Consider the following 17016-nt stretch of genomic DNA (forward strand, 5'->3'; position numbering starts at 1 on the left):
ATAAACGCAATGGTCGAGCTTTTTCGCGTCACGTACAGTGTCATTGGGTAAATCAGCAGAAATTGACATCTTGTCCATTAAATGACTTCCGTTGCTTATAATTATAACATTGTGGAAGCGGAAGGTATCTTTAACACCTTACAAAATACATTTAGTATCCAAAGCGTTATATCACAAGGCAGGTCAGAGTCCATATCCGTCGAAGACAAGGTTTCAGTCAAAAAGCAATACTGATTTTCAACATCACTTAAAATACCTAAACAATTCTCGTTGTCATTCATACTACATGAAGCATACGAGTTCCCTGAACACATTAATGAAATACATTCAAACAAAATGATTCTATACATATATTTTATTTCGAGGATTTTTAAGACACATTGGATAATTATGAACAACTCTCAATGTCAACATTTTTTCAAAATACAAACACAATACAAATTATAGTTAAACTCATATCCATGACATACTTAGTACAGCACAGGAATATCTCGCTGGTCATATACTTCTATTCAGCTATATATCTGTTTCAATAACGTTTAGAAACACGATTGTTGCATTATATAACGACAACCAGTTTTATGCTAAAAATTATGCTGCATACCATGCATTTTTTTCTTATTTAAACAAAAGGCCGGTTAAAAAAGCATGAATCGTTAATGAACATATCATAAAAATCTACAAAAAAATGCTATGTCTAGCGGGGGTGCAATATTCCAAGAATACAAACCTAACATTTAATCAAAAGTTATGGACGAAATATCGGTATTTTTGTGGTTAGCAACAACTGAGAACTTTGCTGTCAGAACTAGTTTTTGGAATTGGTTCCCAGTCATCCTGGTAACCAAGATGTTTGATGACATTGGTAACGAGTTTTCAAGACTAGATAAATGTCCGTCGGTACAAGTTATGTATAACTAAAATTGAGACGCAAGTCTTTACAGCACAGGTAATAATACATTTTGACCACACTTACCAGTCTCGTTTAAAATAATATCAATACAAGAAACAAGAATGTTCCAAATAGGTTCATTTTAAGTTGATTTAAACCACATTAAACTTATTTAACACAATGGCTATGTGTAATCTATATATATAACCAACTCCACGGTATAACCATCTCCTTTAAACTCTTCCGACAATAAGCAATAATTTACTAACAAAACCTAGCATACAAGCGGACAGGTAGAGTAACACACATATATATTTGGATAGGAGATTCAAACATATAGATGGATACATACGATGTATATTTTTCGAGACAGCGTAGTTTAACTGTTATTCATGGTTTCATCCTCAAAAAATGTACTGCTACGGCTTTCTATGCTTTTGATCATAAATGTTTCCGGAATATGAATATCATATCATTTACTGGGAAAAAACGTTTCGACATAACATCTTAAGAATGGCAAGAGTAATGCTGATTAAAAAAAACAATATTTAGGCAACATCATTGTATTTTAAACTCCGTTTTATGAAATAACACTTTAATTTCTGGAATGTACAACTAGCGTCAGAAATAACAAAATCTGTTTAGATTTCAATATAATGCTGAAACTATAGATATCATTACCATATTTGAAGATAGTAATTTTTCCTTCAAACGAGATTTTCTCCCATAAAATAACAAAACGGCATTTCATAACATTTCCTTTTTTCTGTTATTGTATGCCTTAGAGATTTTCTATGTTAGCATTTACAACTTCATTATGTCAACGATATAAAATAATATCACATGTTTTTTCTGTCTTCTTCCATGAAATAATTATTGCTCCAGAATATTCAATATCACCACTGAGATCCAAGTCTCTTTAATGACTGTGCGTTAATTTATGTCATTATTACCATTTATTAGTCCCTGAGATAAAGAATTAATTATTCCTGCCACGTGTGACATGTGTAATAAAGCTTTCAAATGGCGACACACCTGTAGTTTACCCTGACACGTGCAATGTACATGTAATATAGCCGTCAATAAATATCCAGCACACACTTTGGTGAAATACTGAATTAACACTGCAAATCACAGATACACGAGTAGATTATCTTGCAGTTTCAATGGGTAGTCATCATAAACATTCAATTCACTAGCACTTAAAATATCTTATTAACGTATATTATATGCTACCTTACACTAATAATTCAGAGGATTTGTCTCTCTTAAAAATGAATCAACATTAACACAAAAATAGAATTACCGGAGATTCAGAATGTCTGTGTTTTGTACCATTCAAGTGTGCTATTAGTAAGCTAGCAATATATATGTGTAATGTATCTTTCAAATGTGTTATCAGTTACATAAGGAAAGCAGGTGAAAATGTAAGTCAACATATTCTTAAACGTAAGAAATGTTTTCAAACACCCCGATATGTTTATTGCATAAACTAGCCATTATCTTGGAGTAAAATTTATTCCATTAAGCCTATATTTATAGTAAGTGTAATTTCAGAAATAAAAGTGAGTGAGATGGGGCAGTGGGGCATTTTTTGTGATCCCCACCAACATTTTACCTGAGGTCCACATCATGTTAGCAACAATTAATTTAGACCCAAGCATCCATTTATTATAAATTGTAACAACTTTCCTGAACCAATCCCTTATATATTTTGATGACATCAGCTATTTAACAATTTAAAATATCCAACTTATAAACTATGACACTGAACATGATTATCTCTGCAAAATATACATTATGTAGCTAGGTCAATGATATTTTATTTACCGGTATGTTTCTTTATAATGTGTGCTGCTTTCATTTCGGGGTGCTAACGATATTATTCCTAAAACAACTTTATATTGTTTCGACTTCACCCTACTTTACTTATATTGAACAGTCTCATATACCTCTCTATGAGATTTTTTTTGTGGTACTTGTATTTTTTGTTCTGATCACGAATTTATATAATTCAAAAATATAAACTCTCCAAAGTAGAATTGCAATATTGTGTACAAATACATGTTTTATTCTTGAAAGTGATTTTATTAATCTTTGTAAATGAGAACCCTGGTTTTCCTTATTGTTATTCTTAAATAATTAATTATTGCAGTTGTGAAAAAACACTCACCAAACCAACAACATCTTGGTGAAGGTATGATACGCTTGTGATTATTTCTGCCCTTTTGTGACCATATCCCACTTTTTTTTTAATAAATCTCACTTTCTGAACTTGTACACATGTAGACCCAAATGGACCTACTAGCTGAAGTTATACAAATGTAGACCAATACCTACTAAATCTCACTAATTGGGCTAGTACACATGTGTACAGATACCTTATAAATTCCATATGGCCCACTGTATCTACACATGCAATTTCATTAGCTTCACTGGTACACATGTGTACCGATACATATATGCATCCACACGCTCACAAACACATGACAATACTTTCCAAATCGTGAGGTCATAACCACAAAAACGTTGATGGATGGATGGATGAATGTTTCAAACATGAAATATATATTATGTACAACAATCTTTTTCTGCATGTGTATTTAGGATGATAGCGGTATTGAAACTGGGTAAACTCTTATTAATACTTCTGAGATCAAATGTGATTCCATAATTCTGTATTTCTGTCATGAAATTAACATATTGTAATTTTTCACAGGGATTCTTTTTATGTATAACAGTAAAATATCAAACGTCAAAGTACAGCTTTTCTTATAAACAAGAGATTCAGTGAGCATAAGAAGATTGTGTTCTTGTCAATGTAATGGAATTCAAGTGGGTACAGTAATTCACAAATACCACCGATATGAAAAGACAAATAAAAATATATTGTAATCCTCCATTGTCAAAGCATGACACAGTCCTTATTCTACAAAATGTATCAACACTGAAGTAGATAGTACTTTCTCTTTCCAAAAGAATTGTACTTGCACTAACTTCAGGTGAGCTAAATCGAAATATTTAACGATGAAATATTACACAAAACACATTCCAAAATGTTATATCATAAATGTATCACAAATTTAAAAACAAAACAAAATAAAAAGCATATAACTATATGTATAAGTATTTACACCATATCAGCCAGAAGAAAACTAACTACATAAAAATATACATTTTTAGTCTGAACTTCTGTTCAAATGCCTCTTAATGTAACAGTCCCAAACTTTCACAAAGCACCACAATAATGTGTCCACTAGCTGGTTCCTATCACAATTGTCAATGAGTGCAAAATTCGGTCAATTAACCAAATCTATACAACAGACTCTGAGAGATTATCAGTCTGAGAAATTCTCTCCCACAACAGCTATAGGCCCTGTCAAGGAATGCTTCAAAACATGTCTTAAACATACCATTCTCCAGTTAATAACAGTTCCAGTATGTGGCAGACGAACAGAAAAAGATCATGAATTATTTGGTTTTCTTATTGAAAGATTATAACATAATAAAATCATACTCCCTTAAGGAAGTCATCTGATTAGTTAATCCTCTATTACATCTTAGGTGCCAAATGGAATTTTGTTAGTCAAACAAACACATGTGTGACTGGCTTTATATTTACTTCACTGAACACTGCCTGTCAGGTTATCTCCCCTTACTACTGACCTATCACAAAATCTCTTTGGTTAAAATCACATTTCATAAAGCTTCACGATTCAAACTTGAACAACGACAATACCATCAACCCTGTTTCTGAAGTGTTAAGTATCACTCATCCAGAGTGAAAAAGAACACGATTACAGTCCAACTATCTATGTTTTATACAAAACAGTTCAAAACATCTTTAGCCCTAGCCCTCAAGGCCCAAAAACGTTTATCATAGAATGGGACTGTACAGACAATCTCTCATTTCACACTCTGTTCTCTCTAACTGCAATGAGACTCCACTAACCCAACCTACTTCAACTGCAGTAACACAAAATCCTTTCATTTCATATATAATATATCACAACAAACCAATATCACACCAATCCCACCTCGACTCCAACCTGCTTTTCTGTTACACATTGCCAATAAACATTCGTAACAACCCTTACAAGGAACTTTACTGTCCAACACGTAACTGTGTCCTTATTTCACAAAAATCAGCAAAATGAGATATTAGTATTGATGAATGATCTCAAAAAAATAAGGCTACTCAAACTGGTTAAATCAGAAGAGATGAACAGGATATTTGACTCGAATGAGTTCTTAAAACATAACTGAGGCAACATGTAACAGTTTTCTACTGGATTTTGTTCCTCCATACCTCCTCTCTTTCTCTCTAACCTCTCACACTTGTTTCTTTAGCTCAGCACCTTCCACTAACAGTGACATTACAATATCAATGATAACAACTTGTATATATTTTAAGGACATAACAACTGATAATCTTACTGTTTGATTTTTATGAGACATTTTAAAATAAAATATGAACATCACAAAATAAGCTCACTATGGCCTTTGGCAATGTGAGCTACAAAACGTCGACAAAAATATACATGACAAAAACATTTAAATGATACTGTTACCAGTACAATCAAACACGGATGATCTTTATAGATATCTTATTTACACATGAATGAACACTAGCAAGTAGACAAGATTCTTGTAATTTAATTTTTGTCACAAAATGAAAAAATACACTCTTGTTTTAAAGCTTAGAACTATATAGTGATTGCTTTTATGCTCCAATCAAATATGAATTGAATTTGATATTCACTGATCAAATATGTTTGAACAGCTTTTTTTTTAATTAGTTAATATGAAAATTGATACTTCATAATACTTTAGAAGTATATTGTAAGTAGTATTAGAGTAGACTGTATTCTTCGTTGGATTCAGTATCATTCTTAGTAAATTATATATAATAACACTGTATAGTTTTTATCAAAGTTCACATACCACTATATGTTTCCCTTGTATCATAAATAGCACTTCGTAGGAAAATCACAGAAATATATCACATTCCTTTCTGCACAGATTACGGAACATTTAAGACATGGATTTTTAATCTTTTGGCTTCAAGTAACACTAATGAGTCCTAAATGCACAAAATGGCTATATGGTGCAGTTTTGTTTTTTTTGGCTTCCTGCTTTGACTTAATTTTTTTATTTTAACTGTAGACCATAATGGACTCATCAAGATCACTTTATGGTAGAGTTTATTAAAGTCACATAGGGGTGAAAGGGTTAAGTAGGTAACTCCTTACAACATATTTTTAGTGGTTATCAAATCCTGATCATCACTTTTTATAAAAATATTGACAGAAAATTTTCCTTTAAAATATCATACATTCACTTGTTATTAATGAACACGATGTATCTTCCTCTGATAAGAAACCTACTTCATGATCCAATCGTTTTTTTATCCATAGATTTTTGCACACAGGACTACTACTGACTTAAATACAATGTTTTGATGCCTGATTTTATGTGTTTTTGTGAATTGTCTGAAACATACCATATTTTATGCAGAATAAAGAGACCCATATCATAATGCAGCAAAATTAAGTATTTAAGTTCAACAGATTTACCTCCCTTTAAAGATACATTCTGCTAGTAATTAATGGTGGCAAGACATTTAGGCCAAAGGAGTAAGGGCTCCTCATTAAGAAATTAATATTCGAGGGAAAAACTGTAACAGTAATATTATTATGAATGTAACATAGATGTTTCTGACATTTACAGATTATTAACAAAATGTACATAAGGAGTTACTGTACTTGTACAAACGCATACTTGCCAACTCACGCTATTTTGGAGAGAAACTCCTGATTTTGGACCCTAAAAATTGAACATTTTAAACCGGTGAATTGTATAAACCAATTATTTTATCTTAGATCTGATGATACATATTTCATACCTCATATTTATGCTTTTAATTCCGAATACACAGTATCTCCCGATAGACATTTTGAAAAGTTGGCAAGTATGCAAATGTGTTGGAACAATCGTATTAAACTACCATATACAGCAAACTCCTTTAACATAATCGTAATTAAGTGTACCTGGGACAATGACCAAATACCCTGGTACTGTAGGAAATGCTGATGGTCATGATGACACTTAAATGATAATTCTATCACTGGACAGTTAAATGAATCTTAAAATGTATATATACATTGTATCGGTAAATCTGCCTAGATGTTAGACCATTCAAATACTACACTTAACAGGTGGATTTCTGTTCCTTTAAATATATATCAACCCTGCTATATTAAATATATATTTTAGGTACATGAAGTAACAATAGCTTGATATGCTATAAGAGGTATCACTTATAAATAACACAGCTTTCCAGATACAGCAAGTCAGACAAATAGCCTATATATATATAAAGGCAAAAAAAAGGAAATTCCAGGTACTCATCTAAAAACTGATAAAACCCAGATTTTAAAACTTTGCAACAATAAATATGCTCCCTTATCTTACACAGTATATATAAAGTCCATGTTCTGTACATGAGTTATAAACAGTGTAACAGATATCAACAGGCTCATGTACTCCATGTACACTGTCTAGATCAACTCACAAAGTTAATTTATTGTGGAGGAATTATGCAACTTGTGTGTTCAAGTCATTAAGATGTTTTTAGGAGGTCAAAGTCATCTGCTTGACAAAAGCAGTGATTTTCATAACTACTTACCACAAAGATCAAGGTTTAATAGCAGACAGCATTCAATTAGCATTAAACTTGATTCTTTTGATAACAAATTTGCCAATTATTTATTCGTATCTTACTTTAGACTAATAATAAATTATTTCAATTTGAATAGAATAATAGAAGTATAGAGGATATCCAACAAGCGATGATTTATGGTAAGTAGAGATATCTAACAAGAAACATGATTTAACATCTCCAATCAAATTAAATTTGATGTTAGACATGACATCATAATGTAAGTGTGAATATTTTTACATCACTCCACATAATGCTATTGTACATGTAATATTACAAAATAATATCAGCCCCGGACTTGAAGTGATGGATTCCAAAAAAATATTCTGATTTTGAATAGGGCTTAAGTTGTTATCCATACACCAACTGTCATTCTGGTATGGACTTGAGCAGTTTCCTGATGAACTACCATCCAGACAGTGAGACACTGACTGAGTTTTAATGTAGACAATAATTGTTCAGACATTAACAAATGTAATCACTGCATACAGTCGTTAATCTGACACTGACTTACTTAAAGTAGCCAATAATTATTTCAACATTGACTTGATTTGAAAGGTAGAAAATAAATAATCAAATGCAAGTACTGTAGACAGTCGCTCTTCTGCGTTGACTTGATTTGCAATGTAGATAATTGTCATTTTGAAGTTGATATCAGCCAACAGTCTTTGTGATAATGTGTATTCTGTGAGCTGCGTCTCACACCATGCCTGGGCTGGAGGCCGACTGATCCCCACCATCACTACTGGTCGACTCCTGTTTCACTGGCTGCCGCATACGCTTCAGCATCCCCGGCTCAAACTCTGGGTGGCGACGAGCATGCTTGTTCAAATGGTCACTCCTCATAAACCTCTTCTCACACAAAGGACACTGGAATTTCTTCTCACCTAAAAACAACATAAGCACAGATGTTGGATACTAACTTCACAAGAAGATGCATTTTTTTTTGATTTTCTAAGGTTTTTTGTTATCGTCCATATATCAGTGCATATGACTTACTTAAATGACCTTTGACCCTCAAAATGTTACAGACATAACTAAAGGGGTCATAATACATGATAAATGCTTGATTTTACCCCAACTTTCATGGCTGTCAGAAATACAGTTACTGAAGCAGACATTTTTCATTAAATTTTTGTGAATTAAATTTTTTCTTAAACTTTCTCATTTCTAAATTATGCATGAAAAATTAAATGATGCAAAAGCAATGATCTAACAAAACTAAAAAAATCTTATTTTTACATCATACAAATTACTCAAAGACAGCTCTTAAGTTTTCAAACATATATTCCCAGCTAAAAGACTTGCAACACATACAGTATGCATGTATGATTGGTATTTAGGACAAGACATTCTATTTTTAGCATTTCTGCTTATCTCATGTCTCACCTGTGTGTGTTCTTATATGGCGTGCTAACTCGTCAGATCTGGCAAATCTTTTCTCACAGGCTGGCCAGCTGCATGGGAAAGGGCGTTCACCTGTGAAACAATGAGATAACAATACTCTACTGTTAATTTCTCTTGTTGGACAAAAATACACCATACAGTATGTGTTAAGGGAGGTTACTCTTGCAGTTATACATGAAACATAATCAGAGTCTTACATTTTATAAATGGATGGATAATAAAAGATGTTATAACTATTTCATCAATCAAAAGTAAATCATTTTATATTTTTAACATGATACCATAATTTCTCATTTAATTTTACACAAGTATTTTTTAGGCCTCTGAGTGTCTTTCACACAAATCACTGCTTATGAAAGGTTCAGACTTAACCAAGAACCACACTACAGCCGTACAGGTCATGTTAGAATTTTTCAATCATGAATATATTTTGGCCTAAGACCCAATCCTCTCCTAATCACTGGAGAACTTAAGCTGTTATTCTTATTTGCTGTTAATAGTTTTTATTTGAAAAGTGATAAATCTGTGCAAAGTTATGTATCATAAATATTATAAATAAAGTAAATAAATAATACCGATCAAGTTTGTCAGCAAAGAAGTATTCCCTTACTCATGATCAGAGTCCAGATTTTCTCAAACTCAAACCATTTGACCTGGACATGTTTTTACCCACTCTGTTAAAATCTAGATTCTGATGCTTAAATCACAACTTCAAGTATATTTATTTAAAATAGAAAATGGACTATGACAATACTGCTGCTTAAATTTGTAAAAAAAAACAAAAAAAAACATAGTAATGCATGCATTGTGCACTGTACATTTTGAATTTAACATTAATCAATGATAAGTAATAAATGTATGCATTTATAATAGAGTTCCTGGTTCACCAGATACAGAATTAATAAGAAACAACTCATGTTACTAAATATCCCCAATCGTTAGCCTATAGGATATAAAGGTTTTATTTATATAAATATATATATACATCATGTATATATTTATATATTAAAATAAAACCTTTATCCTATAGGCTAACGATTGGGGATATTTAATACACATGAACACCTGTCTATTCATTCTTAGTGTACAAGTTGTATATGTAAATCAGTGAAATTGATATACCATCAGAGCATCTACATCAATCAAGAGAAATTTGAATACAGGTGACGGGGTAAATGTTTAGAAGAGCTCTGATTGGCTGGAGGTTACAGCTGACACACGCAGTGTCAGTGTACATGTCATGCTCCAGTGGTGTTGGGGTCGATTACTTATTGCATATTATATAGTACATCAACATTTTCTTTGATCTAAATGTATTTGAGGGGGAAAACTTACTTTGTGTACAATCTGTTCATGAACAAATCCATTATTAATTTTAAGGGAAATTACAATAATATTCAATATTGTCAAACTTGTACAAAAATGTATAATGTATTGAATTTATCATTATTTTTTTTAATTAAACAAATTACTTCAATACTTATATGATAGCACAAATGTCTGCAGGTACAATTCATGCTTTGATTTGGGTCAGCATTTAGACACTGGAACTGTTGGTTACAAGCTGGTTCATAAACTTAAATGACACCATCCATACTAGCTATAGATTAACTGTATAGCTTTCTCTGTCATTTCAGGTTTTTTCCCCTTATGCTTAAAAGTGAATAAAAAACATTCCTAAATTGAATGTCTGAATATCATGTTTGATAATATACTTATACTTGGTATGATGACATGTGTTGTTTTAGGAGCCTTCAACCCTTACCGTAAAAGGAGCCTTTAAAATCAGTAATTATGATTATATATTTATGTGTCTCACACAATAAAAACGATAATGAAATATACCTGTACTGAATACTGTACAAGTCAAGAAATATCTATCTATGTCAAAACACAATAATCAACGAGCTGTTTCTACGTTAGAGATCTATAAATAAACACAATGAAACACAGTCACATAGACTTATATAAATTAATTAACTGAAAGGAATTAATTCTTTTAGTTTTAAACATTTTCCACTAATCATTTACTTTATGTTCATAAATACGTTCAAGGGATTGTTAAATGACTGACGAAAACATTGATTTTCTTTCCTCAGATCACCACGCCCATTACTTCAGAAACCATGTGGCCATGGTCGTCTAATCAAACAAAGAAACGCTTATTCTAATTTAAGACATGTTTACCTGTATGGGTCCGAAGATGTGCCTTAAGATGTGAACTCTTCCCATACACCTTGCCACATCCTTTAAATGAACATTTATGAACTTTCTTGGCCCCACCAGTACGTCCTTTATTGTAACTGTGATCTTCAGTGTTACAGTCAGTGGGCGTGGTACCATGCTTTGAGCGCTTTCGTTTTCGTGGCGTGTTGGTGTCCAAGAAATTCTCGTCATTTGGCACTGATCTGTAATTATAGCTCTTCAACTCACTGCTAATATAATCATGATCTATTGGCTCTTGTTTGAATTTGCTCAAGTCCGTCAATATTCGAGCTAACATGACCAAAGAGTTCGAGTCTGTTGTAGTTACGTCGTTAGCTTCGAAAGAAGCCATTTTACAATCAGCTGGTTCTGCCGTAACAACATATGGATTTGACATCGCAACTAAACACTGCGCAGCCAAATCTGTATCAAAATCCCTCCTTGGTACTTCTTGTAAAGCCATAGTTTCTAAAAAAAACAATTAAATCCGTTGATTATAATCAGAAATGTCGATGAAAATGTAGCACGGTTTCCGGATGTTTATATTCTTCCTTTGTTGTGTTTCACAACCAGACGAAACAAAAAGTGCTACGGTATGACATCAGCAGTGGATAAGCGCTCGATGAATTGAATGGTAAACATAGCCTTGCCCAAGAAATTTTCATCGAAGTTGTCGTCTGCCTCGATTGTCAGTCAAGAGCTCGGTAGGATTCAACGAAGTGCGGTCGGTCAATGCTATGCGTGTTCTGACCGCGTGCAGTGGGCGTAACCTTCTCGCATAGGAACTGACGTCACGATCTATCTGGAAAGGTCACAAAAAGCCCGCGAAATCGGATCATGTACGTAGTACAAATTTAACTTGGCGAATCCTAGATAGATTTCGAAGACGCGTTACCGTAGATCTATGCTATCCTTCTAAATTTTATGTCTCGATTTTAGAGTTTGTGAACCGAATTAATTCAGATATCTGCAGATCAAGTTCTATCCAGAGAACTCTTTGCTTGAAGCACGGAATTAGATCTACGGTCCGTGCTTGAAGCCAGTAATTCCATTCACATTTCTCAAAACTAGCTTTTTCATTTTTTACCTAACGGTCAAGTTCACAATGATTTGGTTATTCAGTTATAGTCTGTTATTAATAGTTTATAGTGTTTATCTTAATATCAGCTTCATCAAATATTAAGAAAAGTGGTTATTTAATCTTAGAAAATACCGGCGGTGTTATCAAAATGATAGTCAGAACAGCAGATACGTTTTATAATAAAATAATACGGTCTCTGTCAAGTTACAAGAAAGCCTCACTTATATTTGAAAAAAATTCAAAGATTTACATTATTCTATGATATTTTTGTCTTAATATCAGCTTAAAAAATATTGGAAAATTGATTAATATTGATCAGAAACGGTACGGTTATTGAGTGCAGACAGGACTTCATTACCAAAATATTATTAAAACACGGGAAAATTTATACAATAAACTGCATTTCTTAAGATTCTTTCAATGTTAAAACATTTTGATGATTTAATTATCATAATATATATAGTTTTGATGTTTTTGCATCTGCTTTGAACATCAAACAAAGAAATTATTAAAATTAAACACGGACCCGGAATAAATAGATTTCAGCCTCCTGATGCTCCATGGGACCCACGTGCACGCAAGTGGTCTCTATATAGACATTCGATAGTACTTTTGACCAATTTGATTGCTGCGTTCAACATCCGAACAGTGGGATGCTGTACAGGTTCATTTTTTCCCCGAACATGCACAAGAGAAAATCTAAGAAAATAGGACGCTTTCATGGTGAGAAGCCATATCAATGCATTTAAACGTTTGTTTGTTTGTTTGTTTGAGTGGCTATACGTCCGCTTCACTTCCGAGTATAGTTCGGTTATCCAGCCACTAACAGAGGCTTACAGTGTATATACTTAGTATACTTTATACGTCTCTGCTCTAAATAGGGGCATCCGACAGAACATATTAGTACACTAACATTTAAATCACTGAATAATTTCATTATTTTTTAAGTTGTAGCTAACATTATAAATAACACTTAAGGGTTCATCACAGGCGTGATGGTAATTTACCTGTGAGATGAAAGGAGAGCCGAACTAACGGAGGCAAGGTGCGGGTGAGGATATAAAGAGGGCTGGCACTGGTAGTTGTAATTAGTAAAACCACTCAATCAATCAGTTGGTAATTGTTATCTCACTTTTTGGGCTAGTTAACATTCTAGCTATCTATGACGAGGTGATATACCACAATTAAACACGCCATTCATACCAAATTTATTACTATATATTAATTTACTAGAAAATATGTAATTAACTTGACCTTGAATGTATTTGATTTCTAATTAATTATTTTATTAATTCCGTGGTGATACATATTCACGATTTGTATGAGCTCAGAATATGACTGAACAGAACCAGTAAATGAATGTATGTTTTATTAGTATAACCACGGATAGTAAATATAATTCCGTGGTATAACCTGATCACGCTATATATGATATGCTATAATTATCTAGCTTGAATACCACGATGTTAACTTTGCCTTGCTGTATATAGATCTTGCGTCGTGTTTCTAGTGAACTTTGAAAAAAAAATACTGGAAGAATATGTATGAAGTGGATGAAACACACAGAATACTAATATTGCTAGATCAGAGAGAATGCATTCTGTTACGCAATACTCGTTTTAATATGAGGAAGAATGTTTAAATAAGTTTTATTTTTATTTAACTGAACGTTTTCACTCGTTCGTTTGTCCAGGATTTTACAACCTCGCAGCAGGAAAAGGGGTAATTGAAGAGGGTGTCTACAGATGAAGGTCACACTCAACGGTCACTTTCTAGTACTGTCTCCCTGATACATCATCATCTCGACAGGTTTACCATATCCTGACAGCACCGACCGGCTTCCTAGGCAGTCACTACAGCGATAGTTTGACCTAAACTGAGATGTTCAGAATAACTCTACACGTTTAAGGGGTTTAGATAAACTTTCGGTGAAAATATCCCTCTCTATTTATCCTCATTGTGGGGTGGCATTTTTACCGAAAGTTGATCTCAACCTCTAAAACGTGTAGAATTACACCTTTAACAAATGTTCAGGTCCCGGATATTATGACCGTATTGCAACACTGTCAAAAAAAATTCGTTCAATAGTCTAGGAAAGTTATCTTTATATAAAATAGTTTGCACAGCTAATCACATATGTATGGCACATACATGTAAGCATACTTTATATGTTACTTTCCTGTGTATAATTATATTCGCTTTTCACATGGCATACTACATAACAATGACAGCCGCAAATCTTAATTACCAATTTTAACTTCATTAAATATAGACATACACTATGATTACTGATGTCCAAGCTTAGATACATTTACTTGGCTAGGTAAAATGATGCTGGCACCGATTCGAAGCCTGGCTAGCTTACTGCACCGTTAAGAATGTTTAAAAGGTAATTACAGAGAAATGAGAAATGTCTGAATATTTACAATATTTACAATTTTTGTACGTGGTTTTTATGCAGAGACGAATACACTACCGTTGGTTTGTATCGGACATAAAATGAACAGCAAGTATCCTTAGCGCATACATCTTCAATTTTAAATTTCTAATCTATTTGAGAACATAGAACAGCCAAGCCCTGGTGTCTTTTTGAAAAGATAGAACAGCCAAGCACTGGTGTCATTTTGAGAATATTGAACAGCCCAGCACTGGTGCCATTTTGAGAAGATATTACAGCCAAGCCCTGGTGTCATTTTAAAAAGATATAACAGCCAAGCATTGGTGTCGTTTTGAGAATATAGAACAGCCAAGCACTGGTGTCATTTTGAGAAGATAGACCAGCCAAGCACTGGTGTCATTTTGAGAAGATAGAACAGCCAAGTACTTGTGTCATTTTGAGAAGATAGAACAGCCAAGTACTGGTGTCATTTTGAGAAGATAGAACAGCCAAGTACTGGTGTCACTTTGAGAAAATAGAACAGCCAAGCACTGGTGTCATTTCCAGAAGATAGAACAGCCCAGCACTGGTGTATTTTTGAGGAGATAGAACAACCAAGCACTGGTGTCATTTTTAAGAAGATAGTACATGCACAACCAAGCCCTGTTGGTGTGATTTGTGGTGACAGCTATAATCAATATCCTCAGTCAATCACATCATCAAAGTATTCATAAATTGTAAGGACACAGCTTAAACCTTATTTCTATAGAGCAGTTATTAGAACATAAAGTTCCCTGGTTTTACACAGAGCAGAGATGTATGAATATATTTGTAGTCTGTTCACAGATTTTTTTATTTATTTTTTATTTATTATGAAAATGTTCAATTAATGGATTAATTATCATATTAAAAGTAATTAAACCAAATGTTGCTGAATATCTTTATTATTTAAGACATTCAATTGATTATGTACTGTGCATTAGAGTGGAAAAACAGCTGTTTTCCAAACAAGAGATCATGACAGTCATCTTGGATTCAATCATTTATTTGAACTGTTGAACAGTCCTTCACCTCACTTTAAATACCATCTTGGTTCTCTGGAAGAACTTGTTGCATCTGTGACCTTATGTAATTAATTTATAGACATAGATTTTCAAATCAGCAAGCTACAGCTCTAGACCAAATATTAATTGTAATTTGTTTGAATTGGACATTTGAAAAAAAACCAGCATTGATAACTCTTCACCCAACCAGCAAAAACGCATATCTAATTACTGTAAGTGGATAGTTCACTAGAAAGTCATTCAAAGATTTTTCACAGTTAAACCCCGCCACCTGGAATATGAGTTGGTATTATTTATCTCTTACCAGAGCCGAAGGTCCCTCACTGAGCAAGCTACATTACAAATATCACTTCAGGCCTCCTGATGTTAGTAAGTGTAGATTGCACAAGATGGAGGTTGTCCATTTAACAATGAGGCCCAATGGACATGCATCGCTCACCTGGTATCAATTCTCACACTTGTAACCTTAAAAGTGGACTAAAATAATGCTGTAGGCAAAATATCAGTCTCTTGATTCAAAGTCATTCAAAAGAACCAGTAAACAATTTAAACACATTTGACCCTATTTATAGTTCTTCGTTCAATATATCAAAATAGCACCACCCTAGAAGAGATCTTTGGATACCGGAACTCATGGTCCCATATACGTGAAATTTTTATAGAAATAGTATCTATATCTGTAATCGGTGCACCATTTTAGAAAAGTACCATGGTATAACACACAATAAACAAACAAAATCAACAGACTAAAGGAACTTTATTGCAAGAAAACAATTAAAATAAATTTTCATTTCACAGTAAATATCTGAATCATATATTATATCAAATAATCAAATTTGAACAACAAATTGCACACTGATTTGATTATTCGTAATTAAATGTACAAATAACCAATAAATATATAAGTTTTGTACATTGTTAGTACATAAGTTAGTAAAACTTTGAAGCCAAGGGAGACAATTCATTTATGTCACGATATCTGTGTTTTATTGCCCAATAACCATCTTGCACATCAACTGTCAGGACATGTACATAATGAGTTTGGAAAAAAACCTGAAACTTTTAGGTTATTTTGTGAATGTTCCCCAATATTCCTGATGATGTGATAAAAAAAAATCTTTTTCATACCAAAATTTATTAAACTTGTGATTCTTTTTCTGTATAATTTCTGCAGAATCTTGAAACAATGAAAAGTTCCAAGTCCTGTATCATAAATATCCCATAAAACAGAAACTTATATAAAAGATGCTTTGAGTTTTTCATGCACTG

General features: G+C 33.0%; 1 protein-coding gene across 1 annotated transcript; it reads right to left on the reverse strand.

Moving 5' to 3' along the window:
- Positions 1 to 340: 340 nt before the first annotated feature.
- On the reverse strand, positions 341 to 11996 carry LOC110447228 (Krueppel-like factor 9). Its single transcript, XM_021492770.1, has 3 exons — positions 11208 to 11996; positions 9003 to 9092; positions 341 to 8500 (listed from the first exon to the last, which is right to left on the reverse strand). Exons 1-3 carry the CDS (start codon positions 11686 to 11688, stop codon positions 8313 to 8315), a joined length of 759 nt encoding a protein of 252 aa, XP_021348445.1. The 5' UTR covers positions 11689 to 11996; the 3' UTR covers positions 341 to 8312.
- Between the last annotated feature and the right edge of the window lie 5020 nt (positions 11997 to 17016).

This window comes from Mizuhopecten yessoensis, unplaced genomic scaffold (assembly GCF_002113885.1).
Source record: "Mizuhopecten yessoensis strain PY_sf001 unplaced genomic scaffold, ASM211388v2 scaffold3235, whole genome shotgun sequence".
Lineage (NCBI taxonomy): Eukaryota > Metazoa > Mollusca > Bivalvia > Pectinida > Pectinidae > Mizuhopecten > Mizuhopecten yessoensis.